The following is a 27,176-nucleotide window of genomic DNA, read 5'->3' as shown; positions in this document are numbered from 1 at the left end:
CATTTCTCAACATCCTCGAGAAAACACTAGCAATGCTTATACGTAAAATATAAGAAAATATATATATTCTTAACGATGTACAGACACTTTTGACATAATCAGTATAGTACACACAAACAGAATACTGTAGCGCCATTATATGAGACCGATATATATATACAACAAACAATACGCATTTACAAGTTCGTAACCACGAAACAATCAGGAACATCAGAAGCACGCCATGGATCCTCACTTTCAGGCCCATCCTACGTTGCGGCGGCCCTATCGCCGGTATCGGGCAGCAATCCTTGCGTTGCCGCCAGAATATCACTGTTTTGTTGAAGCATTTTCTTCACCTCTTTGATTTGGTTGTACATGTGCTGGTGGGAGAGATAGAAAAAGGCAAGTTGAGGCCTGTGTGTTTGTTTGTTGAGATCTGCACTTACCATGAAACATATCATTTTATGCTGATTCTGGCGTGCCGTTAGACCCTTCTCGCTACCATCCACATCTCCCACGATCGGGATCGTCGTCGTTGCGGTGGATGTTGTGCTCGGTATCGATTTACCAGCGATCGTCTTCGATACTTCTCCGTCCGTGCTGATCTCTTCCTTCAAATCTTCTCGGTGCTGTTTCAGCTGTTCGCGCAAATCGTACAGCGCGTCCACGTACGCACCGACATCCTTCATGAGGAACTGCGTCTGCAGGAAGATTGTTTGCGCTTTCTTGTACCAATCGGCCAAACATTCCGCTTCCTGCTCTACTGCCTGCCGGACACCATCGTTTAGTAGCGTTTTGAGCCGTTTGCCCGTTTCCGCTATCTTCACCTTCTCCAGCACGTGGAACTGTTCGTCGTTATATGTGAGGGATCGTGTGGCCCGATCGCGCAACATATGCTGCCAGGAATCGCGAAGCCGATCGACGAGCGATTTGGCTTTCTCGCTGTCCCGGTTCTTGTTCGGTGTGCGCAACGCACGGTAACCGGAGTTCCATTCGCGCACGAGCGATTCCTCTTTGACGAAGCGCCCGTACAGCTGCTGGATCGGTTCCGAAACTCGCTGAAAGTCGGATTTTTGCTTTTCGTAGCTGGCGTGTATATTTGCACCGAATTGTTGGTACGTTTCGTGCTGTGTGGGAATAGGAACAAAAGGTGTCAATATTAAAATGATTCCAGGCCGACAGCAGAGATGCAAATAGTTACATTGGAGGCCGCTACTTCAAACATCTTAGCAAGTTCAGAGATCAATCCTTCTATATCCTCCAAATGACGGGTTCGTCTAAAAACGGAACCAGGAATAACATGAATAACAAGAAATAAAAAAGATTCCTAAATAAACGGGATTTCCTTCCGCCATGAACGTACTTAAGTAACTTAACCAGAAACCCGGCCAAAAAGCCGGAAAATTGATGCACAGATTTGTTCATCAGTGTATCGAGCAGGGACATGCTTTCCACCCGCCGTTTACACTCGTGCCCCACACTGCAGGCCACCTTCGCCAGGCTGGCATCGTTCTCCACCGAAATGCCGTTCGGGAATGTAGGGAATTTGGGCAGATCCCATTCAGTCGGTAGAATTACGTTATAATTCTCGATGTTGAATAGCATCACGGGATTGTTGGCTTCGGTGGGTGAATATCCACGTGCTAAAGAAGGAAAAAACGAGCGTCATTAGAATTGAATGGTAATATGAAGAAGGAAACCCGCGTACAAACGTACCGCTTGTGTTGGCATCCACCTTCGTAGCGAACAGTTCATTATCTAGCAGCAGTAATTGCGATGCTTGCGGCACATCGGTTTGGGCAAGGATGTGCTCCCGTAGGTGCACAAGCGTTTGTTCCGGTTCTAGGTACACCTCGATCGAGGTGGCCCGGTTAACATAGAATATGTGTAGCACCGTTTTGTTGAGAATGTTTTGTACCTCGAGGAAAAACTTATCAAACGACCACATTCGACCTTGGCTTTCTTCGAGCAGACCGGCCATTAGCGGGGTTACGAGTTGCTTCAGGCCTTCCTTTAGCTGACAATGAGCTGGCAGATGTTTGGACCAGTCGATCGGACCATTCTCGCTCGTTTGCGTGCCAGATATGACGCCTGGGGCTTTCTTGGTCGTGATGTGATACATCGTTTCTTTGTTCTTGCGGCCACCGTACGGACGGAAGGGAAGGTTGCCCGTCGCTACATGATACAATGTAACCCCAATCGACCACAGATCCACATTCGCTGTGAAGCTACGGTTAATTGACTTCCGGAGTACGGCACGCTCGTACATGTCCGGATGAAGATACTCCTCCGTACCGTACAGTGAAGCGAACTGTTGATTTTCGCCCAGCTCTCGGGCAGCACCGAAATCCGTCAACTTGTACACGGTCTGTCCATCCTCGGAGATGTACTTCATGATGTTGCCCGGTTTTAAATCGCGATGGACCAGATTGTTGTCGCGCAGATGTTTCATCCCGGCGGACAGGTGCTCCAGCACGAGGAGGAATTCTTTCTGTGGCAAACCGTACGTGTTTTCCGGATCGTCCAGTATGTTGAACAAACTGCCACCCGTACAGAGCTCCATTACGATCACCTTGCCCCGTCCTTCCTGATCGTCCTCGATGTCGAGCAGTTTTACGATGTTATTATGGTTAACCTTCCGCAGTACCTCGAATTCACGCATCTGCACATCCTGTGGACGCATATGGCTGAGTTGGTTGAACGTTTTGACCGCCACCGGTTCGCCATTGTGCTTGTTAACGCCCTGGAAGACGGCACCAGTGGAACCCTTGCCCAGTACACTGGTCGTGCACCAGACGTAGTTCATCGATCCACGTAGGAACGAGTTCATGTTGGCCCTCGACGATGGCTCACGACGTAGTGCGAAAATCGGGCTCTACTTTTATTTAACGAATGTTACCACAGTCACACACAACGTACAACGTTCGCTGCACTTTTCTTCGATATCCAGGATCGTACAGTGGGGCTTGATGTTATGTCGGGAGGAATTGCATCAACGAGAACGGGAACGCACATTGAATTTTCATACAGAGTTGCACTTTCATAAAAATTAGTAAGCAATCATTGCTCCACACACCAACAGCGATCATCAATGTTGTTCTTTATCAGCACTTGACATTCGAGCCCAAGATGCATAGAGACAGGTGGGTGTTGTAAACGCTAACGGTGTATGTACACAACCATACAGTGCTTGCTATGAGATAAGCAACTGTTTGCTTAATGCTCCATTATACCGCAATGTTTCCAATAGGGTATAATACAATCAAAGGATTAGAAATATGAATGTGTCTTTATCACACTCTGCTGAGAATAACTTCGTTTCCATGAAATTTGTGTTATAGGCTCAACAAGGATAACATATAATATAACATAATTCAGTTCTACATTATTTCTTTCTTTCTTATGGAACAAATAAAGCATTGGATCAAACCAGAATTAGCAACGTAGTATTTTAATATATTTTTTTATTACACTACCAATTTTATGTATCTCCTTTCAGGGTGCATTATTGATGGCTCTTCTACCGGTTCACTCATTTATAACCTCTGCGAAAGATAAAGGAGATGAAAATGTATTCAGTAAGTTACTACTACAAAACAGCTCTAAACGTATTTGAACAAACGCATCCAAATTTAGTGAAAAAAAATCAAATTTTGAAGGTTGTTAATGTTTAGTTTAAATTCCAACATGATACCACACGTTGTGTTAATTTCCAAGCAATGCAAACACTCAAAAACACTCCAGAGAGTTCAAAGAGAAAACTTACGACGAATAAACAATACTACAACTGGATGGATAACTTATTTTTCATCTGTAAAATAATAAAGACATGGTAAAAATATTTCACGATACTGTATGCACATGTGGTGTGTTGGTTCGGTAAGCACTGTAAATAAAACGATACCGATTCCTTGCAGCCCCGTGTGATGCAATAACGGTTTGCTTGCAATTCTAAAGGGGAATTACCCATACGTGTTGCCCCGGTTAAGATAACCCTTTGCAATCTTTGCAAATTCATTCTCTGCGCATCTGACGATGTGTTTACTTACTTTCCGGTTTGCCTCCCTGCCATTTGGTAAATTTGATGTGCGAATCATCCCGTCGTGCAGCCTGAACCCTCAATTCCGGCTTCAGTGCCTTTCGCAGCAAACGTGCAGCGATGTTTGAGTAGTTGATGTAGCTGAAAATCCACCATAAAGGTCGTACGTTAGCTAGGTTTAAGTGAAAACATTCGCTTTTTTCGCTGCTTACTTTAGTCCGGCAGTTCTCCATGCAGCCATTTTGGTGTTTTCAATGTGTTGTAGTGGTTACTGGTAGACAATTTCTTTTGTTGGAAGTTGCAGATGGATATCTCTGTATTTTTTCCTGCAGATAGTACAGTGCACTTGTAAATAATAGTAAAATTACTTGGCAAAATGTTCTATGGAATTTACTTTACCACGGCTCTCTGCTGTAATTTGCTCGCAACAATAGCAAAACAAACAACTGTCAGGAATTCCACAAGAAAAAAAATGAAGCGTTTGTACTGTCAAAACGATACAAACGCTTCATTTTCACCCTGTTCGGGTTGACACATAGCTCAGACAACAACAATGCAACGGGGATCAGTGAAATAGCTGGAAGATTAAGTGAATGTGCCGATAAAAAAGTATTTTGTTAGCTTTAGTTCCCGCCGTTGTTCCTTACTATTCTTCGTCAAAGGATATACGTGAAGGGTGTTAGAGAATGAAATCGTCCTGAATTCCATCAATACTTCCATCCCCGGTAACGAAAGCATCCAGCTGTTCTTTATCGTGTTTATCGCTACGTTGTTATCCAATCTTGACGCACACTGCCAACTGTTCCCGTTTCGTCTTTTACACCAATTGCCAAAAAGTGGTTCAATTCGTACCTTCAAACTCATTTGTTCGGCACGGGAGGCTGACGTCAGTGCGGTTCTCGTCACCAAGGCGACGCACTGCAAGAGGGAGACTGATCCACTGTGTATTGTTGGTGCTGATTGGCCACCACACCACAAGGGTGTTACACATGTGTGCAGATATCTCACCCCGCCTGTGAGAGCGTACGCACCGCGAGAAAAAAACGACATTCCAAGCGTGAAATTTTCACCGATGGCAGCGACTGGGCTGGACGGAACAGCGGTCGTGGGGAAAACGAGTGCGATAAGCCAGTAACAGCAGCAGTGTATTCCCTCCCTGTGCACAGCATAACTCCGTGGTTTCATTCAATCCAATTAGTGTGACGCAAAGGGTCGTCTTTTGGTGTGGTTCGGAAGTGAAGATAGTGGACCGTGGGTGTGACATACCGTCGCCGCCGTAGCAAACATAATAAAAAACAACCTAATAAGCAGTAGAACCGTCTGGTTGGTCCTGCTTCCATGATAGGGTGGTCGTTGGTAAACAAACCAAACATACGTTTAGTCATACGCTCAACGGTAACGGAACGGACACGCACACCCATAAGCGCGCCCCCATAAGATGGAACACCACGGGACGGATTTTCACCGGAGTTCTAATTCGCTCGATTCCGATTCAAAGTCCAGTTCACTCAACTCCAAGCACGGAATGGACACAATTGTAAGTAGTGAAAAGCCGTATAAAGTCTACCTTATAACAAAAGCTATAAAAATCGGTCCGTTTTAGGTCGCGAACGAGAATGGCTTTACGTATTTGTCCGGTGAGAACATGCAGGACCGGAAGAGCGACGTTTCGTACATCTGTCCGTACAGTGGGCCTGCAATCGGTACGCTTACCATCACCAATTACCGCTTGCACTTTCGTTCGCAGCCCGCCTCCGACAAGGATCCGGTGATCGTTGTCGACTGCCCGCTGGGTGCGGTCAGCCGGATCGAGAAGGTGGGTGGTGCAAGTTCACGGGGTGAAAATTCGTACGGCATTGACATTTTCTGCAAAGATATGCGTAACCTGCGGTTCGCACACAAACAGGAAAATCATTCCCGGCGTACGGTGTTCGAGAAGCTGCAGCTATATGCGTTCCCGCGCGCCAACGATGGCCAGCTGTTTGCGTTCAACTATCGCGAAAAGTTCCCCGAAGATGGGTGGACGGTGTACGAACCGGTGGCCGAATTGCGCCGGATGGGGGTGAACAGTGCGAACAACGATACGTGGCGCATTACGCGCATTAACGAAGGGTACGAAATATGTGACAGCTATCCGTCGGTTTGGGCCGTGCCGAAGACGGCAAAGGACGATCTGCTGAAGCAGGTGGCAGCGTTTCGGTCGCGCAACCGGTTGCCGGTACTGTGCTGGATACATCCAAAGTCGTTGGCGACCATTACGCGCTGCTCGCAACCACTGGTCGGTGTGGGTGGCAAACGGAGTGAAGCGGATGAAACGTACATCAATCTCATCATGGAGGCGAATGCCCAGTCGGACAAGCTGTCGATCATCGATGCGCGGCCGAGCGCGAACGCGATCGCGAACAAGGCGAAGGGCGGCGGTTACGAGTCGGAAGATGCGTACAAGAACGTGGAGTTGACATTTTTGGACATCCACAACATACACGTGATGCGCGAAAGTTTGCGAAAGCTGAAGGAGATTTGCTTCCCTGCTAACGATGACCACAAGTGGCTGTCGGCGGTGGAAAGTACGCTGTGGTTAAAGCACATCAAGTGCATTCTGGGCGGTGCCGTGCGGATCGTCGACCGGGTGAGTTACGTTGCTGTTTGTGATGAATTAGCATTAATGACAGTCTGGGTTAAGCAGAGCGGACATGTGATGATGAATGAGATGATAAACATTGCTGCTTCGCTCGCTGAGTAGAGACGGTTTGCATGAAGATGAATCATAACTGTTGCTGCTTTTTTTATGCTTATCTTAGATCGAAAATATGCGAATGTCGGTGGTGGTACACTGTTCGGACGGGTGGGATCGTACGTCACAGTTGACGGCATTATCCATGCTGCTGCTCGATCCATACTATCGAACGCTCAAAGGCTTTCAGGTGTTGATCGAGAAAGAATGGCTTAGCTTCGGACATAAGTTCGAACAGGTGAGTAATTATGGTGTGATACAATTACCACAGCTATTGCAGATAATTATCTCTCGTTTTTAATCGGTTTCTTATCTCACCCCCACCATTTAGCGTATCGGGCACGGTGACAATCATCACTCGGATGCGGACCGATCGCCGGTATTCCTACAGTTCATCGATTGTGTGTGGCAGATATCGAAACAGTTCCCGCACGCACTAGAGTTCAACGAATATTTCCTAATCACGATCCTCGATCATCTGTACTCGTGTCGATTTGGAACCTTCCTGTACAACACCGAACGGGAACGCGCTACAAACGGTGCGTTTTGTGGTTGAATATGGTGGTAACAAGGTTCCATCTTTATTAAATCATTTTCACCGCCTTCTAGATCTGAAAAATCGTACCGTCGCGCTGTGGTCGTTTATCAACTCGTCGCACGAGGAATACCGTAACCCGCTGTTCGGTGGATTAAGCAACTATCTCAGCACGATGCCGGTGCAGACGGTACTGCGGCCGGTCGTTAGCATGCGCCACATCCGCCTCTGGAAGGGTCTGTACTGCCGGTGGAACCCAAGCATGCGGCAACAGGATCCGATCTATCAGCGTACCCGTGAACTGCTGGCCCTGCAGGCAGAACTGATGAAACAGCTGGAAGATTGTCGAACGGAGCGTGTTCTCAATTAGGTGTACCGTGGCAAGTAGGTTGTGGAAGACGTTGCTAGTGTTCAACGTGTGCTTTAAGAAGTGGCAATCCACATGCAGTTCCTTCGTGCTAGCTTTGCGAGGGTCACCACATATGCGGTTGGAAGTAGTATTTGGCGAACAAAAACAGACGAAAGAAATTTAACCGGCGGTATTTTTTGTTATTGTAAGCAATTCTAATATTTGAAAACGATAGGTTGATTAGGATCGAAATTTACTGAAAGAAAAAACACACACATAATGTATTTGTTTCGTGGTAAAATTGTTTAAGCAATCCTGTATTATTAATAAAAAATACGAAAGTGTCTATAATAATTTCAGGTCTTTTTTATTTGATGATTAATTATTATGCACTATTTATTACACTATTTCTTGCGGTAGGTGTATCCGTACTATAAACCATTGCCTTGTGGATTACCCAAAAAGGCTTTATAACTAGCATTGATGCTGCACAATTGTAGTGCATATGGTGAACGGCATTCAAGCTGGTCGATTGCTGCCCCCTTCGCATATACGAAAAGTCCAAGAAGAAGAAGTCATCAAGCTTATTACAGTATCTAGGTCAATTCTTGAGTTCCCGAGACATCTAATATCGCGATGAACATAAATAGGAATGTTTACTCGGCGGACTCAACAACTTCAGGTGGTAGATCTTAGGATCCTGTTTGTATAGTGATAATGCAGCCCATCTGCTCAATGCAGCTTCGGAACCAACGTCTTCCAAAGTTCGGAACCAGCGAAAGTATCGGTCTTTAAGAATGTAACCAAATAACTTCATCTCACATCTGATGGCCTTCACACCCATTAGACATTAGAACTGGAAACGATAGTCTTCCTCTTACCGGTACAACAACCTCAGGAGGTCTAGGCCTATCATTTCTGGCTTTCTTTCACTGAATGTCCCCGTAGCTAGATCGAACCGCCACAGGAATTGGTGGTCAGTATCTCAAAAACACTAATGCAATCCCCGGTGGTATACGACTTTAAAGTGATATTTTCCAGAATTGGCCGATACTCAGCACGCCTGCTTAAGCAATAAGCCACTGTTCTGTGAAGTATATTAAATTTATATCGAAAAAAAAGAACTCGAAAATAATAACATATTTTATAGTACAAATGAAATGTTTTATGCGTTTTTTTTATTTTAAAATGAGAGTCCATCCAACACTCGTTACACTAGTCGAAACGGACGCATGATAATCTTTATTCCAACGTATAAGCAAGTCACGTCCACTTTGATGTGGTCCTACGGTATCCTTACACCAGGTGTATGCGTGTGTTTTTTTTCTTGTTTAATGTTTTATGTTTGTAAAGCACATTACGGGGCGCCCCAGATCGAGTGATGGGGGGGCGAGCCTCGCTGCTGAAAGACTGGAACTACCATTTTCATTACAAATCTACATACAGTACGGTACGCCCGACCGGTACGTGACAGTCGCGCGGTGTAGCCGGGACGGCAGAAGCGGGCGAGAACCTTTTTCAACATTTAATTTCTCCTCCACGCACCGGAACCACGCCTGCCACGACGCTCGCCTGCTTCTACAGATCGGTGTGTTTGATTATGTTTGTCGACTCTTGGAGGTTTTGCCGTCTCAGCAAAAGGTTGCCGTTTGATTGAAGCTCATTACTTTCGCACAAATGTTTGCGAGCGATATGTTGTTGTGGTGAACGGGGTTGAACCGTGGCCAACGGATGAACGGTGCTCGTATCCTGCACGGACCTCCGGTCGTTGGTGGGTGCGTTAGGGTTGGTGGTCGCTTTCGTTACCAACCGTAGCACTCGTTCCGGATGTTGATGACGGCCATTATGGTTGGATTGTTGAGGTGACCGTTTATTTTCGTCCTCGTCGTCCGTGGCCACTAACCGGTGCTCACGTACCGCGCTGTGCTCGTTGCGGACACTGGCGTTGGGTCGCGTTGGCCGAAGGCACGGTTCGAGTTGGTGATCTTTAGGCCGCAGGTTGGTGACGACCTCCGGACTGTGGACACTGTTCGAGTGTTTGCATACAGCGTCGGACACGGTCGGCAAACGGGACCAGCACGAACGGGTATGATGCTGGTGTTCGTCCTGCTGGCGGAACCACCTGTTGTACACCTGCTGCGGGTCGATCTGCCAGTGCTTGTGGAACGACACCGTATCCCGCCGGTCGAGCAGTTCCGGTGCGTAGTCCGACGGACGGGCCTGATGGAACAGGGCCGAATGGATCGGTCGGATGCCGAGTCGCTGCAGACAGGCCGCCAGTATCATATCGTCCGGCGAGGATGCCGATGGGCATTCGCACGTTTGCTGCAGTGCGTCGAGTATGGCCACACTCAGCACTATGCCACCGCCGCCGGTCACGTAGCTGTAACCACCGTCCGGGCCCATCAGATGGTAGCCGTACCGTTCGCCAAGGTACAAATCACGGTCCGCGTCGTAACAGCTCAGAAACCGCGCCAACGAGGCCGAACTGATGATGGAAATGGGAAGAAAGCAAAGAACGTGTATGGAAAAACTTGCAGCAGCAAAAAAAACGGAACAGAATTTGACTGTTGGATATATGATACGCATCAGCGTTGGAGTTGGAGTTGTCGATACGGTTGGGTAAAACCGCGTACAAACCGACCCCAGAAGAGTCTAAATTGTTTGTTCACAAAAAGCCATTTGAGAGACGCGTTTCAGGCGGAACCGTACGCGGGCGTTAAGTGGTATGGAATATTGAAAGCGTTTATTTTATGTTTTTCTAAAGAATGTTTGAAGCAAAGAGCTCACAAAATAATTACTGAAAAACGTAATACTTTAATGTTTTCTTTAAAATTCCAATATATAAAGAACAACTTATAAAGGCGACGAAAAAAGCGCTAAAGCACAGTATGAAACGTTTATTATAGTACTCGTTTCAATACTTAAATTTAAAACTTTATTCAAAAATTACAACATGTAACTTCTCACATTCACCCTCGAGGAACTCGCGATATCGGGAATGATGAATAAAAAAAAAGCTCAAAAACCAACCACTTCCGGAACCTCGGGCTGCCGGTTCCATACATCAAATCTGCCATCATGCCGCATCCTCCCATCGGACCCCAATTTGCGGGTAGTGGGGGTGGTGGTTCAAGCGAGGCTAGTGGTCATTTCCACTAACCCCTTTCCATCCCTTAAACAAAACTCCCCACAATAGGTCAAAATTATCGCCGGAAACGTGCAACCCGGCGGGACCAAACGTGCGGTAGGTGTCAGTTTGAGTATTGCGCGTTGAATATTTCATGAGTGCCGCATTGGTACCCGTGCCGTATCGCTTCCCCGGCGTAAGGGTGGCGAGGATGTAGGGGGGGGGGATGTAAGAACCAGACGGTAAAATTTACTGATGCCTTAAAGGATTTTTGATAAAGGATTGACTATGGCACCCGAACTGTGGTGGCACCGGGCAAACCGGGAACCCGATGGTCGAAGGATTTGTGAGCTATTTCAGAAATTATGCTTCCATAAATTGACCAACACACCCTCCCTACCGTGTAGTGGTGGTGGGCACTGTATGCACACAGAACACCGAAAGCGATGATGTTCTCCACCCACAAGGTACCAAAGACTCCATTTCCACCTGTTTGCGACTGACATTGCCTTCGTAATGGTTTCGTTTGTTATTCAATTGCTCTAGCAGGGTACTCCTGTTTGCTAGTGATTTGTAATTAAGCTAAGATACAGAACCCGGTGTGCACTAATTGTGGGCTCTTTGCCCACATCAATCGGCATTCATCATACAACCAAGTTGTGTGTAAATCAATCTGCTCGCTTATAATTACATTTGAATATGTAAATGACATTTAAAGCGGCCATCCTTACCTGAGGATCGTATCATCGTCCACTAGCATTACCCACCGGACGGCCTGGAGGCTTCCATTGTACCGAATTTCATCACCGATCAGCTGTAAAATCTCCAACGTCTTGGCACAGTGACCCGCACTGGAGTTGGGCACGGATGTAGCAACGGTCGGGATCGATGGATCTGCAAGATGTGTTTAACATCGCTCAAACGTTGTATGTTGCTGGCATTCAACAATAATGGGGGAACAATACCCGGAAACGCATTCACTCACCATCAACGTCGCTGAAGTACCGCAGATGCTGCACGTACTTGGTCCAAGTGTTTTTCAATGCAGGAACACGATTCTTGTGATACTTGCCGCATGTTTTCACCGCAAACATGATCTGTTCAACATCCGTAGGGTTATCCGTCTAGTGGGATAAGCAAGCGAGGTTAAATTAAATAATAAAACAAACGATAATCTAAATTTAGGCGTTATTTGGCTAACAAAGTATAAATGCGCCCGAAAGTAGGCAATTGAAAAAAAACAACACAGGAAGTTCGTCACACAGGTCGTATTGCTGTAAAAATTTCATATTATTTTAAATAAATTTCCACACATCGTTTAGTTCATAGTAAACTTAATAGATGCTTCTGACATTTGATAGACGTGTTACTTAATTAAATGTCCATCAATATTGCAGCGCATATGCACAGGGCTATCCCTGATGTTGGTGATAATGGAATTAAAGCTTGGTTGCCCATAATGCTAGGTCTTTACATGCTTTACTTTCTTACTACAGCTTTAATAAATGTGTCTAGACCTACCAGTGCGGTATGAAGATATGCAAAAGGAGCAAACATGGTTGGTAAAATGTCTCAGTATCCACTCGCATAAGGCTTTGTCGGATTACCATGCACGAGTATCTGTTCGCAAGCCAGTCCCATGTCTACTTCTGTGAGATTATGTGCTAGTTACAGCAAAAAAAAAATTATCCTTCGTCATACAAATATCACGCTCGAAAGGATGAATACCGAACCCAAATACTTTCATCGCCCAGGGTACACGGATGAGAACCACGTACGTACGGATATCCCTTACGGTTGTGACATTAAATAAGCTCCGAGCCAAATTAGGCATGTACGTGCACATGAAAGGAGGCCTTTGAGACATCTCACACCTCCTCTTCTTCTCTCTTGCTCCGTTCCATTTAATACTCACACAGCTCAGGCTGTCTTTCCCCGTACGGTCTGCAGCACTTCCTGTCCCGGAAGCGTCCAATCCGGCACCATGAATCGCACAGCTCGGTAGCGCTTTGGCGCAAAAGTAGCGACGCGGCTGCAACGGAAATCCCCGACCATGCTGCCACACGGCCAGCGCAAATTCGTGGGCCACATCGATGAAGAAATCGGACAGTGCTGGACGGGCGGCACCGTCCGCTATCAGCTGAACCAGGTGATCGACCAACGGCACGGTGAGTGCGATACCGGCCCGCAGATAGGGGTACAGAAAGCTGGAGGGATTTTTAAAAAATGCGAAATGATGAATTATGGTTGCCTCCCGATCGTACAGCGGGTAGCCGAGGAATAGTTTCTGCGATGCGATGTACCACGTGGCAGTGTTTGCAGGGTGGCGCAAAGTGAAGTACAACAAAAAAAAAAAACGAGATATCGCCCAGCAGTAGTTGAAATAGAGAGAAAGAGGTGGTAAAAAAATACGTTAGAGTAGTAATGTGAGTCAACACGTGCCGACAGGCTCGTGCTGAAACCGACGTGATCATTTCAGACGAGAATCTTTTCGTTCCGGTGACGGGTGTTTGGACACCATTAGTGAATTTAGCATATGTAACGATTGAAAAGTGTTTGGAGCGCGAACGCCTGCAACTATGCAACGTTTTTAGGCATCATTAAGCGCTCAAAGATACTATGGAGACGTTTAAAATTTGTTTTCATATTGCCTCTGCCGAAAAGCAGGTAAAAATGAACAACTTGAATAATGATTGCATACCTTCAGGCGCTTTGAGTTTTTAAAGGCCTACAGACATGTTACGATTTTTTTTTCTCCACACTTTTCAAACCGCTTCACACACCATTCCGGAACGAATGGATCCCTGCACCTCTACACTACACCTCTTCTTCCACATTCCCTCACCTACCTCCCGGTAATCCTCGCTGGCCAAATGGTGCGCTAATAGACTCACGTTGACGTGGCTCTGCTCCTCGCACACGATCAACCAGCGGGCGGTCCGGTGCGTCGACTTCAGGATGGCCGCCCGGATGTGGCCAAGGATCGGTGTAATCGCCCATGCACCCTCCTGCTCGGGGAACAGTTCGTGCGTGAGAAACACGCTATCCTGCCGGTTCGGTGCAATTTCCTGCCGGTGGGAAGTGGTTGAGAACCAGAGAAAAAAAACTCAGGCTTAGGATGGATACAGACAGCAGCAGTACAGTAAGGGAATATTATTAAATTTACGCTACACAGACAGGTTTTTGAGGTATGCAAAAAAAAGGGGAGCAAATGGTAACCATTATGAAATGCGTAACCAAATTCTCCGAACCTCCCAACGGGGTAGGGTAATCAATTTTTGCATATTTTATAAGCATCGCGAAATGCATCGTCCCGGAAAGTGTGTTCCCCATGTTTACGCACCTCAGTACCTGCGCGGGATGGATTCGGTTCGAGAGTTCCCCCAATAAATTGTGGCCAAAGCTGTATGTAGATAACGGAGACAAAAACTCGCGAGTCCCCCACGAGACGGGGTGGATAAAAAAGAGATCCATTCAGGTATGATAAAGTGAAAAAAAAATACAGCAGCAGCCCGCACCCTGTTGCCCTGGTTTTTGTGGCCGAAGGTGGCCGATTCCCCTAGCGTACCATTTGCTATGGGCATTGCTGATGGTTGAGGTGGAATAAATTACGTTAGCAAAAACCCTTCCCTCGGGATCTCTTCGGCAGGGACGCTTTGTTGACAAATGTGGGAGGAAAACATTGTGGCCGCAAGTTTCGCAAGTGAACAAACCACACCAGGATCGGAATTGGATCGGGATCCGGAACAGCTACGAATTAAACGATTCGGCGAGCAGAACGCTAACAACATGGCAGGGCGTGCGGTGAAATTGCGTGTGTATTTGGTTACAAATTAGGAATGGTTCGGTGTTTGGTAAAAAAAAACACCGGGGGGGTCAATTGATTTTTGCGGTACTGATGCAATTGGGCATTGGCAGGTTTGGACCATTAAGGCGCAACGGGGCGCAACAGGGCACAACCATTATGAGCGGTGGGGTACAATTAAGCTGTGAGATATTTTTAACACGATTCAGCATATTGCATTTCTACACACGGCCATACACACATACGGACAACACTACCAACCCCAAATTAGGTTACGTTTTTGATCGAAATGCAATAAATATATCGATCCACGCGAATGCCCGCTGGGAGCGTTCCGTGGATAAAATATCAAATGTTGTGATAAGCATGTGCATTACAAGAGGAGATTATTATTAATTACAAAAATAGTGATCTGTTTCATGTGCTAGTTATTTAAATTGGGGTGTTAAGCTTGGAAACGCATCATGGGTTGCAATTAAACTGTTAAAATAAACTTAACCCGTAGTACAGTAACAGCAACAAAAAATATTATAATTGCATACTTTTAGGAGTAATGCGGTTAATTTATGGCAAATGTTGCTGGTAAACAGCATAAAAGGGCTCACTGAGCAGATCTTGCTTATAATGTAATTATATTCAACTTTACTCCATTTTCTCCCATTCATTTCGTTTTTTTTTAAACGCACAACTTCACGTTGAAATGACTTTAAGTACGTACCGTACGGAGGTTTACGCTTGGGACGTTCCGTACTCACCTGATCCAGTTCCCTTATCTGCTCGACGATGCTTCGCTTCAGATGCCGGGCCCGAGCAGCATTGAACCGGGCCGGTTGACTTAACACCAGGAACGATAATTCATGGACGGCTGTAAATAATACGGCATGCGAAATGGTTTCCCGAGTTAGCGAGTAGTTTTAAATTTTCCCTGCCCGTACGTTTTCCGTACGATAGTTTTGGTACCAGACACCGAAGACAATGCTGTGTTTCACAGAACGTGGAGGAAGATAGGATGGTGTTGGAAGATAGTGTTTTGGGAATTGTGAAAGAGAATGGAGCAAAATCGGATTGGAATGCACAAATCTCCGCTAGTTCTTATGGTTTGTAACACGAGGAAAATTCGGAAAGGAAAAGACTATCTCGTGATGGGGTGCTTTCAACTATCAGAGTGAAGGAAAAAGATAAACTGTGAATCAGGAACTAAAGATGGTAAGGGAAGGTACTAAACGCACAAGGTAAAAATTATTAAAAACTACTCAATTGTTCGAGATAAAAGTGAACAATTTAAGGTACTTAATAATTTCCGAAGCAGGTTATAGGTAGTAAATCATCTGATAATAGATATCAGCTTGATAAAAAGAATATGGATTAAATTTCAGCTCAATGCAACTTTGAGCATTAAATTATCAATTGCATACTACCAGGCGTTATGAACCGCAAGCGTCAAACCAGTGCAATAGTATTTGGAAGTGTTACACATGTGTCTCTTTGTCTCATCGGAACTTTCACAAAGCAAATACAAACAAATATCGTTTATTTGTAATCACCCCGGCTGTATGTCTTGATATATCCTTGTTCGATCATGGTGTCTTTTATTCAATAACTTTGTCCGCTAACAACGTTTCTTAGTTTGTTTTGTAGTCTTTATCATAGACACATCTGCTTCGTTGTTCCGTTTGTTCATAGTAACGAAACTGCATTCCGTTTTTAGAAACAGCTGGCAATGTTACTGAATTTTCCGAAGCGATAAAAAACCCCCTTCCAGCAATAGGCAAGTCTTTAAATCGCCGTGATTCGAGGGAAGGAAAAATTTACGGCACTGTGTGCGCATTTAGCCGAACTTTCAATGTGAAAAGTTGCACCGTGCAGTGCAGGAAAATTTGGCCAAAGTGCAATAGCGCCGGTGCATGACAGGAGTGTAAGTTTTCGACACTCTGTGCAAGACCGGTTGGTCCGAAGCGAGGCAACGATCGAATCTAACGAAGAAGAGAAAAAGCGATCCCATATGTGTTTCGGGTGGAAAATGGTTGTTAAAGTTGCGATTAAAACTAACGCCGGTTCGGTTTGAGGATGGCAAAGCATGTTCCGGAGGCTAATTCGTGCCGTTGCCTCTGTGCTGTGCATCCTAGCAGGTGAAGACAGTGGAGACAACATTCCATGGCAGACTAATTGTGGTTGACTTCTAGCACCGGGTGTAACACACACAACGGTAGTGGACAGGAGTGAAGAGCACGAAGGGAAAGTGGTTGTTTGCACACTTCATTTACATTTGACTGCAGAATGAAGTCAAAAACTTTACCCCTGCAAAGTTAATGCTGACTGTTTATTTAAATTGCTTTCATCCGACTGGTGTGCAACATTGGCCTGCTCATAGCGCACAGTGTAGCGTGTGTACCATGTGGACTGTTGGCATTTTGGGCAGTTCGTGTGCACTTCATAGAGTTGTTGTTACTCTATCGAACGAAGCTTATCGAACGACGCTTTTGCACAGTTGCAGTTTTAGTTAATTAATTTGCCAACTTTTTGAATTTACATTACTGTTGCTATGCCATATGGTTGTAAGGTGCAGTTTAACTTCTAATAATTTTCTTCGTGAATGTATGATATATGTTGTGAGATTTTTTGTCAAAATCTACACATTTTAACGTTTTAAGTTGCGCTTTTTAAGTTTTGTAAAAAGGCTTATTTCTTCAAAGTTCCTCAAAGTATGCAATTTGTATGACAAAATTATTTCGCTAGCATTATTATATTATTATTATATTAATTATTTTACGAATTTTAATGAAGCTGTCAAGGGTTTTCACTTAAGTTAAGTGAAGTTTATGCAATCGACTATCCACAGCTCTCTGTCACTGTAAATATTTAAAAGGTGAATATTTACCTAGTTCTCCGTCAATCATGTATTGGTTTGCAAATAGAATTTTCGCTTTAAACTGTGCAACAACATTGGAAAGATCTGCAGCATCTTAGCACACGCTCGATCGTACGCAACGCTCACGCACGTTTCATCAGCATCGTTCAAGTATCGTCGTACCGTCTTAAAGAAGATGTGCCTTTGGGCATCGGACAATATTATTTATGCAATAACAGCAACACACGCAGACGAACACGGTCGACGTCAATGTCAACATACGTTAGTGGGGGTTCTGCACCTGCACGAAACAGGCGAGCAGTTTGTCGATGCTGTTGCTGGGTGTGTAGATACACCACAAAAGATAGCCCCGAGCGGGAAAACTCTCTTGCGTTAGAGACAGACAGGCACTCGGCAGGCGGGATGGAGTCTGGGAGAAAAGGAAGGCGAATGTGAATGGAACAGAAATTAGTGCAAATTAATATCGATAAAATTATGCTTCCCAATTCGCAGGGGCGCACGATGCTGAAGAACGAAGTTTAAGCCTGTATGTGCAAAAAGGCTGGCCAGCGGGCTGCAGGAAAGCTTTCGGAAAGCGATCAGTTTTCCGATGGTCCAAATTTGGCACAGCCCGGTGGGCAAAGTGGAAAAAGTTTTACATAGGAATAACCAGATCCGCACCAAGAAACACAAACAGCACTGGGTGAGAAGAAAAACCTCCCCGCACCGTAATGGTTCCTGGGTTTCTCCGGAGGGAGTTGAAATTATCATACCATAGTTTCGTAACGTACTCCTAGCAGCACTTTCGGAACACTCGCTGAAAGGCGACATCCGACCTAGGGGTACGAGTGAACAGTAGGGCTCCAACAGCAGGAAGCACAACACCGCGGGTCCCGGCTCGTTTTGCAGCCCACCGGTGGTCTAAAGTCCATTAAATGGAATCGTAAACGCAGACGATGTCCCGGTGGCAGGCTCATCATTATGGAGAACGTTGCGTTCGGAAATTTGTAATTGTGAAAGGGGTTTCAGGGAATGATGGTGGGCAGGATGGTTGAAATTGCGCCGGAAACGAGTACGGGCAAGATCGGGAACGATGCGTTTGACAGGTTTGTTCGCCGAAACGGTTCTGTGTGGAGGCATTTAAACGTTCCTTAATGTTGCTAACGGTGGGTTTCAGCTATTTTTGGACACACGTGTTTAGTATGTTGTTGGTTAATGTGCAGCGGAGAGAGTAATGAAAGGTAATTTTACTTCAATTCCAGTAATTTCATTAAAACAGACGCAGATTTAAAATGACATGTAAATACAAAGGATCGAATGGACAACATTTGTGAAGGTTTTTAATAAATATTAACATAAAATGTTTGAAGCCTGCATTAGCTACGTTTAAAATTGGCTGCGCATTGCATACCTCTAGGCGCATTATGAATCGGAAGTCTGATAGCAGTCAAGATTAATGTTATTACAGTGCAGACCAATAATTCTCCATGGTTAATCAAAACAGCTTACTAGTTTAAAGCTTCGTATTATAAATGAATTGGTTGTTTTATTACTGATTTCCTTTATAACATACTATAATCTATGTGACCAAAGCATGTGAACCAGGCACATAAATAGCCTTAAAGTATGCAAACTGCATAACGAGGTGATTTTAATCAACGTTTGTCGTATCAAACATTACTGATGGCGCATGGGCGATTTAAAATTCCACAATGAAAAGTAGTCAAAAAGCGCTTTCCAAACCGCAGTTTAACAAAAGGTCAAACAATGAGTGGTAAAAACAGAATCGTTTAACTATCATTCATTAGAAATCTGCTCTGCTCTCATCTCTCGTCAAGTGTACAATGAAGCGTACGGAATAAAAAAAACCAACGCTTAAACATTACCCAGTTATTCCCGTCACAACAAGCTGTACAAGCGCAAGCAGCAAAACAAACAAATCGGGGACCATCAAAAAAACATAGCAAGGAAAAAAAAACGAACAAACACACACATAAATCCCATTTTACAATCAATGGACCCATTTTGCTGCAACTGGCGAACAAGAAATGGTCAACCATTATGCCACTGACAGCACAAAGCGTAAATGCTACCAACAGTTTTCCTTTTCCAGCGTACCAGCGAATAAAATTGCAGCTGAAATGGCTTATTGGTGAAGTTGTACAACATCTCCCGTGAGCCCCACACTCTCACCACCATCCCTAATAATCTGTTTCACGATGGGGGGTTGATTGTGGGAGAACTGGTGGATCATGATAGAAAATGATAACCGATAGTTTTCGGTAATCGTTGCAGACATCGTACCGAGAGACGGGATCTGCTCACGAAACCGAAAATGCGGTGAAGGCTACAGAAGAAGTATGTTGTACATGAGCGTATGACGGTATCAATTTTCATTTAAACTTTAAATTATTGCAATCCGAGCTACTTTCAAATTAACTAAGGGGAGTTACGCTTACTGGGGCAGATATGCACGTATTTCACCGTGCACTAGCGAAAGGTGTGCTGGTGTTGAAGAATTTTTAAGCTTTGGATCGATTCTTAGCGGGTTAGAAAGTGTGATACGGAAGACTTGAAGCTTAACAAAGGATGTTCAATTTTGCTCATCGGATGTTTGCGGCCTCGAGCGCAAGATAACGCCATTTGTTCATGTACGTGTGTGCAGTAACAAGATAAGGAACAAAAGTGATCTGTTTCACGAAAGAGAGATGTGGTACATACATGCACAACGGTTCAACACCAATGCGTTCACCTTCTGTTAAAAGATATAGACAGCAGCACACACGTTTCAGGCAGCCCGAGAGTATTCCGACATCGAAAGATAAGCAGTTCCCAAAAATCAGCCTCATTATCACCCGGATGCAACAAGCTTCGCCTGTCGGGGCATACGATCTTGACAGCATTATCCGTGCTTGGGGTAAATTATGCTGCAAAGATGCGCCCGGGTTGACACACCTCGTGGTGCTTCCACTAAAGATAATGGTCATGCTAAATTATCGCTTCGCTTACCATTGCCTCGAAGCAGAAAGCCACCGACGATGACGTTGTTGCGGTGACGCTGATGATGATGATGATGATGAGGATGTTACCGAATCTTTTATGCTGACATTGATTTTGAGATTGTGAAGGTAGTGGCAGCATGGAAGGCATGGTGTCGCTAGCTGGGCACTTTTTTTATAAAGGTATGAGCCATGCTGGTCCTTATTGGCCGTTCAGCATGCAAGTGGTAGTTGTGGAAGGGAGAACGATTTAAGGTATTACCATTCATCAACTAGGTTGTGCAAACATATAGTGATGGGGCGATAGAGAACTGGTGCCGAAAAATAACGAAAAGGCGATGATATAACGTTGATGGGTAGGTGGGGATCTCCTAATCGTTTCATGCTTGAAGTGAAATAGTGTAGAACAGTTTTCAGGGGACCATTTATATCACAGTTGGAAGTAAATATTTTTATGTTTTATTACCTATTAAAAATTGAAAACTTTGCTTTGAAATGGTTTCTGAAGAATGTTTATATTTTTGTTCGACCAAATAATTATCTTGTTTTTCGAGTTCGTATGCCTGAAAGTATGCAATATACTTAACAGGCGCTGCATAATGCAAAGGAGTTTGCTGACCAGACAACTAATTACTTAACGGGTCAAAGCGTATCCTAATTCCTCGAAGATCACCTTAAATATTACATTAAAAAAGGGTTTGCCTACTTTTAGGCGCTGTGAGTATTAGTCGCTACAAAAAGGAAATACGGCGAGGGGTCTGATACTTTTTCGCTGATGTTTTGTTATGCGAAACGAGTATTGCAGTACATTTAGCGTTTAAATTGTTTTGGAACTATTTGGAACTATTTGGGAATTTATGTTCAATTTTCAAGTAAACCTTATAATGATAAGCAATCAATTAATACTTCCCTGCATGGACTGTGTAGAAATGTATGGAAACATTTGATTTAGTAGCTAATTAAAATTCAATCTAATACACAAATACGCGTATGTTTGCATTTGAATCGTCGCGTTACAACCGCACATTAATATTTCAAGAGCCAATCAAAACTATGAATGTAATTCGATTGATTTGCGAACCAATCATTTGCAGCACATCGTGTCATAATTGCACAGGAAGAGTTCAATTGCAAAATTGTTGCCACATGTTTTGTTGCATGTATTTATTACATGAGCACTGCATCAACCATGTTAATGACACACTGAATATTTAGTTACCAATTTTAACTGATGTTGGAGTATTGATGGCTGTTGCAACTGAATATTTAGTTTTTTTTTTTTATAAAGGGCAACGAGTAGATCAATGGTAATCTCAAGCTTATCCTGAGCTATGGGTTTTTAAATAATTGCACATAAAACAAGGCGTTCTATTTAAGGCGGCTAGGTGTTAATTGAGGAGTTAACTTGACTAAGTGGAACTACCCCTGTTCACACTTGCGCTTATCATTAGCAAATCGCAAAACATTAAGCGAGGATTAAAGGCATCATGTAGCTCCATCACCATGAGTCGCACCAAAGGAAGCTTTAAACAGGGCAATAGAGGTGGAGTATTTATTGCTGCTACTTGTAAAATACCATAATTAGAATAACAAAAATAATTACCATTTCTCGGCTGGCACAACCACCGGAAAGGAGAGAGAAAAAAAAGAAAATGGTCCGCTTTGTAACGCCTGCCAGTCGCAGCAGCAGCAGCAGCAATGGTTCCAACCTTCCCTTTCGTGTGAGTGCATTGCTTTGGGTTTCCTTTTTTTAGCCGTGACCGTGGCGAAAAGTGCGATAATAAATTCATTCAAATTAACATATACCGCTTAATCTTTAGTGTTTGCAAATGTGTGTATGTGTTTCGTATGCCGGAGGGAATATTTGTGGGGCTTCGCCACGCCTGTCACCGTTTGCGAACACTAACATTGTAACTGCAAAAAAAGGCGCGCCTCCACTCTACGATGGGAACCACAGTAGCGGCGTAATGAGCACCAACCAACGTGAATGCACTTATTTTTATCGCTATTTGTTTCGTTGGCTCCATGTAGCCGTTAAGTGTGTTGCGTTTAGTGTGATCCAAGTACTTATAATTTAATTTAAAGAAGCTTTACCGGGAGTGCAATAAGCACTCAATTACATTATTATTTTTTCTTGTAAAAAATTACATTCATTTTGATAGTTTTGTTTTGCGGATTGCAGCTTGCGATAAAATTTTGTTGCTTCATGGGGTGGCTCATCACTTGAATCTTGGATGTGCAACGCCTATAAGTATGCAATACACTATTTATAATGACAATCATTAGATGAACTACTAAAATTACGCAACTACTAAAATTTACAACATTATAGAATAATTAAATAAGAAAGAAAAAAATTTGCATACATTTTGGCGTTTTTCTTCCTTTCTGACTATCGAAAGGTGATTGGTCAAAGAAAAATGCACAATAACACTAAAAGTGGTTTTTTAACAGCTTTATTAAATTATAAAACAACATTAACACCAAAAACTGCTTGGAAAACGCAATAATAAATACAAATAAAATATGTAAAATAAAAAAAATAGTTTTGCTAACTTTCGCAACTAACCAGTCGCATAAATATGATTTTTATTAACAGCGTTCATTATGTTCGTACAAAACCGTTACCGGGACTAGGTGCTGAAAATTAAAAGCGTTAAATCGCACAGTACAGAAGTACGGTCCGCTTGTGCACAGCCACACAATTTTGATGTTTCGAAAACCAGCGGAAGTCGCACAAACACATTTGCACAGCCGCTAAACAATTGGAAAATCATCCAACCTTCCTGTGTGGGGAGCGGGGCGTGAAGTGCAGCAAACGGTGATCAGCAGAACTAGCAGAATTGCTACGCTTGCGGCGGCATGGTGGGCCCTTTGGGCAAGTTTTCATAACCATCCGTTTAGCAGGGTGGCAACGGGATGGTGTGACAAAAACGAGGGGGGTCGGGTGAGAGAAACTGTGGCAAGCAAGTTTTCATATCCCCGTGTAAGCTAATTGAAGTGGAAATTTATGACCGCAGCACCCCGAAATAAATTGTCAACGAGCGGAAAATTTAGTGCGGCCTAGAACGAATGAAGCAAAGCGCTTTCCGTGAATGGTACGCGGGGAAAAATGTGTCCCTCTCTTAGGTTTCCCACCTCGCTGCACGCCACCCCACACCACCCACACCTCGTTTCTTGTGAATTGGTTTCTATGTGACATTCAAGCGAACCAGGTGTCCACGGACGCAGTGCACGCATCCTTTTTTCGCTCGACCGGAACTGCCCGTGGTAAGGGAGTCGGTGGAGGCGCCCAGTGGCTCACGGGTTTGTCATAACGAGCATTTTCCGGGCAGAGCAGGAAAATTTACCATCACCGCACACGTTCCACCATTAACACCCCGCCAGATTCCATGTTCGCGTGCTGGGGTAAATTATTTCCCTCCATGAAGTGTACGGTAGACAAAATCAGAGCATTTGTGCAAAAGTTACCAGTTTCTGCACGCCGTTGTTCGTGTAAAATCGTGGAAAAGCGTAACACTCGACCACAGGTTCTGTTTGCACCTGGGTTGCGCCGGGTACGCCGGCAAATCAGCCCGGACAACAGATTCACCGGCAAACCACACGCCCATCCCGTTACACTTTCGCGAACGCAGACGCGGTTCGATGACAGCGTTCCCGAGGCCGACTTTTATGATGTTAATTATGACTGCAATAAAACATGTAATTAAAACTAAAAAGTATAATTAGCTCGAAACGCTCGGCGTGTGCGGCTACGGTGCCCGAATCGATTCCTGTCGCCTTCGCTACTGTAACGAATCGGTACAGCACCTTCCGTGCTTCCGTGCATTTCCCGTGCTGGGCAAACGCTGACAAGGAAATTTAAATCTCCTCCCACAAACTTACTCCAGCACACTCCTTCAGGTCCCCAGGTCGATTATGCAACCACGCTGCAACTGTGGGCACAAAGACCCTCAGCACTTGTTAGATCGGGAGGAAAAGTTTTGCAAGCGAATTTGCATTTCCAGCCTAGTTGGGGTTTAGCTGTTATGACGAGGCGGCCGGTGTGGGGCCTTTAATAATATTTCGTGAACCTGTTCCACAGCTAGCAAAGGTGACCCGGCTGTTTACTGCAATGTTGCTGTCATTGTTAACTGTATGCATTTAGGTGCAGTGAGCGAGTTAGGTTGTTTATGCTTGTTTGTAGTTAGCCTCAAATTGTCGGCCCGATAATCATAGTGTATTCCTTCTGGGGGAAAAGTTTAGCATGAGTTGGCTGGCATAGTGGGGCATCAAAGGGATATGACACGATTAGTTTGGGGAATAATTCTTGTGCAAGTGGACACAGTGTTATAACACTTGTAATCCGTGAGGATCCAATCAAAAATCAGAGCATTAATGCAGTAATTACCGATTTTCGGGTTTAACTTAAGTAGTTAAAATTGGTAAAATACCGTACTTTCCCGTATGGAAAGTGTATATTTTTTGTTCAACTGACCTTTGAAAGCATGGTGCATACAATATTTCACTATTTTCCAGCAAATTTTTAAGTATGTTGATGATGAACATTAGATTTCGTGAATATTTTGGAACAACAACCTATTATATTTGGGCTTCATTATTTAAAAAGTGTTGGTGTTGTTATTTAATTGACTTATCTTTAATTCGTTATAAGTTTTTTTCTTATATTATTGATGTAAGCTCCTAGAGCTCGAAGAAATGTGGTAAATACTAAACAAACAAAAAATCATATAAAATATTTGAAAACTTTTTGTCTTCAATAAGATGCTAAATAATTTATTTAAGCTGATACACAAACATTAATTATACAAAGGGTACAAATTATCCAAATTACAAGCTACTCCAGACAAATGGTAGAAAAATATCAATAAGAGATAATTCTCTGTTCTGTGTTGCAAAAAAGACTTAAAATATAATTTTCTATTTACGCCTGAGGGTATGCAACTCGTACAACTTGAGAGCAGTATTAGGACATTTTTTATGCCAAGCTTTTTATAGAACTGCTTTAGATTATCTTGAAAAGCTTTCTCTTTTAGTGTATTGGTCTTTGAATACACTGTCCAAATTTTACAATGAAAACCTCAAATAGAGGTAAAATACCGTGTGCAATTTTAGTTGAATGCTTTAGCTTTCGTTTGATATCTACCATCTAAGCCTTGCCCTGTACATGCTTCTAATGTCCCTTAGGGAGATGGCACGACATCACAACTTTGTAAGTTTGTCCACTGAATAGTTTTACCCTATAGAAATCAGCAGCATAGAAGTGAGTAGAAACATCACTGCCCGAATATGGTACGAACATTCCTCAAAACAAACGAAAAGCCATCAGAGACCCAATATGAATGTGACGTACAGTGCTCGAATGATGCCGTTTACGGTGAAGTTACAACAATCAGCACTCAACGAAAGGATGGAAATTACAAATTAAACGGCTATGGTGGCTGTGCGTTTCAAAGCATAGAAGGGATAAATGAAAGTAATGGAAACAGTCAGGAGACATTACTTGGAAAGATAAAAGTGATGGTCAAATAAAGGTACAACAGACGAGAAAATCGTGTACCAAAGACAAAAGCGTTGGATTAACTCACAGGCAGAAAATAATAATCGTAGTAACGTAATAAAGTTTTGTATTTGTTTTCATCCAATAGTGATAATTGCAATTTTAAATTACTTTAATAAATGAGTTACAAATGGAACCCATTGTAGAAACAAGAACGCCCATAAATGATAATGCTCAAAAAACGTAACGAATGAATGTCAAAGTAATTATTTTCTTTACCGTTCGCTTGTTGGTGGAAGAGTGTTTGTTTTCAGTTCGTTTTTTTTCCTTCCCTTCGTTGTTTGTGTTTGTCCGGTATTGGGAAAGTAAAACCACAAACACGAAGGTAATGCCAAAGTGTCATTGCGTTACAGTAATATTGCAAACGGATGATCCTTAACGGTTTCGTCGTGCCTTTACCCATGGATTCTCGGCCCCCCATACACTAGTCCCACACGCCATACTTACCCAGTGCAGGTGCGACGGATGATGGTAGCTGCAGCAGCAGCAACACCGGAAGCAGCAATGCAACTCTATACATAATTGATTCGATTACGGGTCCAATTCATTTTCCACACTAGCGAGTTTTCACGACCGTTTCGTCCTTCCGATGTTCGAACGGGAGGTGTGTATGTTTTACGGTTCGTTTTCAGTGTTTGATGTTTGGTCGTGATTTAAATCGTAACCCGGTGCAATCGTACGTACGATAGCGATGTACACGTTTCGATCGTATGTATGTGTGTTTTAGTAATGCGGATGCATGTATGATGATGCACTTTTTCGATTTTTTCGATGCACTTTTTCTGCTGTATTCAAGCGTTGCTCGTTAATTTCACTTTTTAACGGGGTAAATAATTAAAAATCATTATTAAATCGAAAGCTTTTCTGTCGTACCCATTATAGTAACAGACGACACACACACACGAATGGGGCCGCAAACAAAAAAATGGCCTACTGAGATACTTTTATGGGTTCACCATGAATGCTTTGTTCGGCGTTTCCCGCGCTTCGATAGCGTGCGGTTTGAAAAGGCCCCAAGGTGTAGAGAGGATAAGTTGTCACTTGTGGTTACTCGGTACACTTGAGTATCGTTTGCTTGCGCCTCGCGGGAAATTTATACTTCTTACCACTACTCCATCTACCCGGCACTGTCCGTCGGGATGGTTTAAAGCGAGGGTGAAGGTGATATGTTGATTCGATACGACCACGATGCTGT

At 43.9% G+C, this 27,176-nt stretch overlaps 4 protein-coding genes across 4 annotated transcripts; 1 reads left to right on the top strand and 3 right to left on the bottom strand.

The window, feature by feature from the left end:
* Nucleotides 1-248: 248 nt before the first annotated feature.
* LOC128711601 (serine/threonine-protein kinase TBK1) lies at nucleotides 249-2,812 on the bottom strand. Its single transcript, XM_053806483.1, has 5 exons — nucleotides 1,699-2,812; nucleotides 1,346-1,625; nucleotides 1,184-1,259; nucleotides 429-1,109; nucleotides 249-362 (listed from the first exon to the last, which is right to left on the bottom strand). Exons 1-5 carry the CDS (start codon nucleotides 2,810-2,812, stop codon nucleotides 249-251), a joined length of 2,265 nt encoding a protein of 754 aa, XP_053662458.1.
* A 1,211-nt stretch (nucleotides 2,813-4,023) lies between these two features.
* Nucleotides 4,024-4,262, bottom strand: LOC128710949 (protein stunted-like). The gene is made up of 2 exons (XM_053805813.1): nucleotides 4,234-4,262; nucleotides 4,024-4,162 (listed from the first exon to the last, which is right to left on the bottom strand). The coding sequence occupies exons 1-2, from the start codon at nucleotides 4,260-4,262 to the stop codon at nucleotides 4,024-4,026; spliced, it is 168 nt and encodes a 55-aa protein (XP_053661788.1).
* A 1,197-nt stretch (nucleotides 4,263-5,459) lies between these two features.
* LOC128713566 (myotubularin-related protein 2) lies at nucleotides 5,460-7,660 on the top strand. The gene is made up of 5 exons (XM_053808427.1): nucleotides 5,460-5,558; nucleotides 5,625-6,650; nucleotides 6,823-6,993; nucleotides 7,087-7,294; nucleotides 7,365-7,660. Exons 1-5 carry the CDS (start codon nucleotides 5,460-5,462, stop codon nucleotides 7,658-7,660), a joined length of 1,800 nt encoding a protein of 599 aa, XP_053664402.1.
* A 1,557-nt stretch (nucleotides 7,661-9,217) lies between these two features.
* LOC128710796 (beta-1,3-glucosyltransferase) lies at nucleotides 9,218-17,471 on the bottom strand. The gene is made up of 7 exons (XM_053805649.1): nucleotides 17,453-17,471; nucleotides 15,330-15,439; nucleotides 13,619-13,837; nucleotides 12,685-13,056; nucleotides 11,755-11,893; nucleotides 11,501-11,663; nucleotides 9,218-10,127 (listed from the first exon to the last, which is right to left on the bottom strand). The coding sequence occupies exons 1-7, from the start codon at nucleotides 17,469-17,471 to the stop codon at nucleotides 9,218-9,220; spliced, it is 1,932 nt and encodes a 643-aa protein (XP_053661624.1).
* Nucleotides 17,472-27,176: the final 9,705 nt, after the last annotated feature.

This window comes from Anopheles marshallii, chromosome 3, assembly GCF_943734725.1.
Source record: "Anopheles marshallii chromosome 3, idAnoMarsDA_429_01, whole genome shotgun sequence".
Classification (NCBI taxonomy): domain Eukaryota; kingdom Metazoa; phylum Arthropoda; class Insecta; order Diptera; family Culicidae; genus Anopheles; species Anopheles marshallii.
Note: the sequence above shows the minus strand (reverse complement) of the source record. Positions and strands in the feature narration are given on the sequence as shown.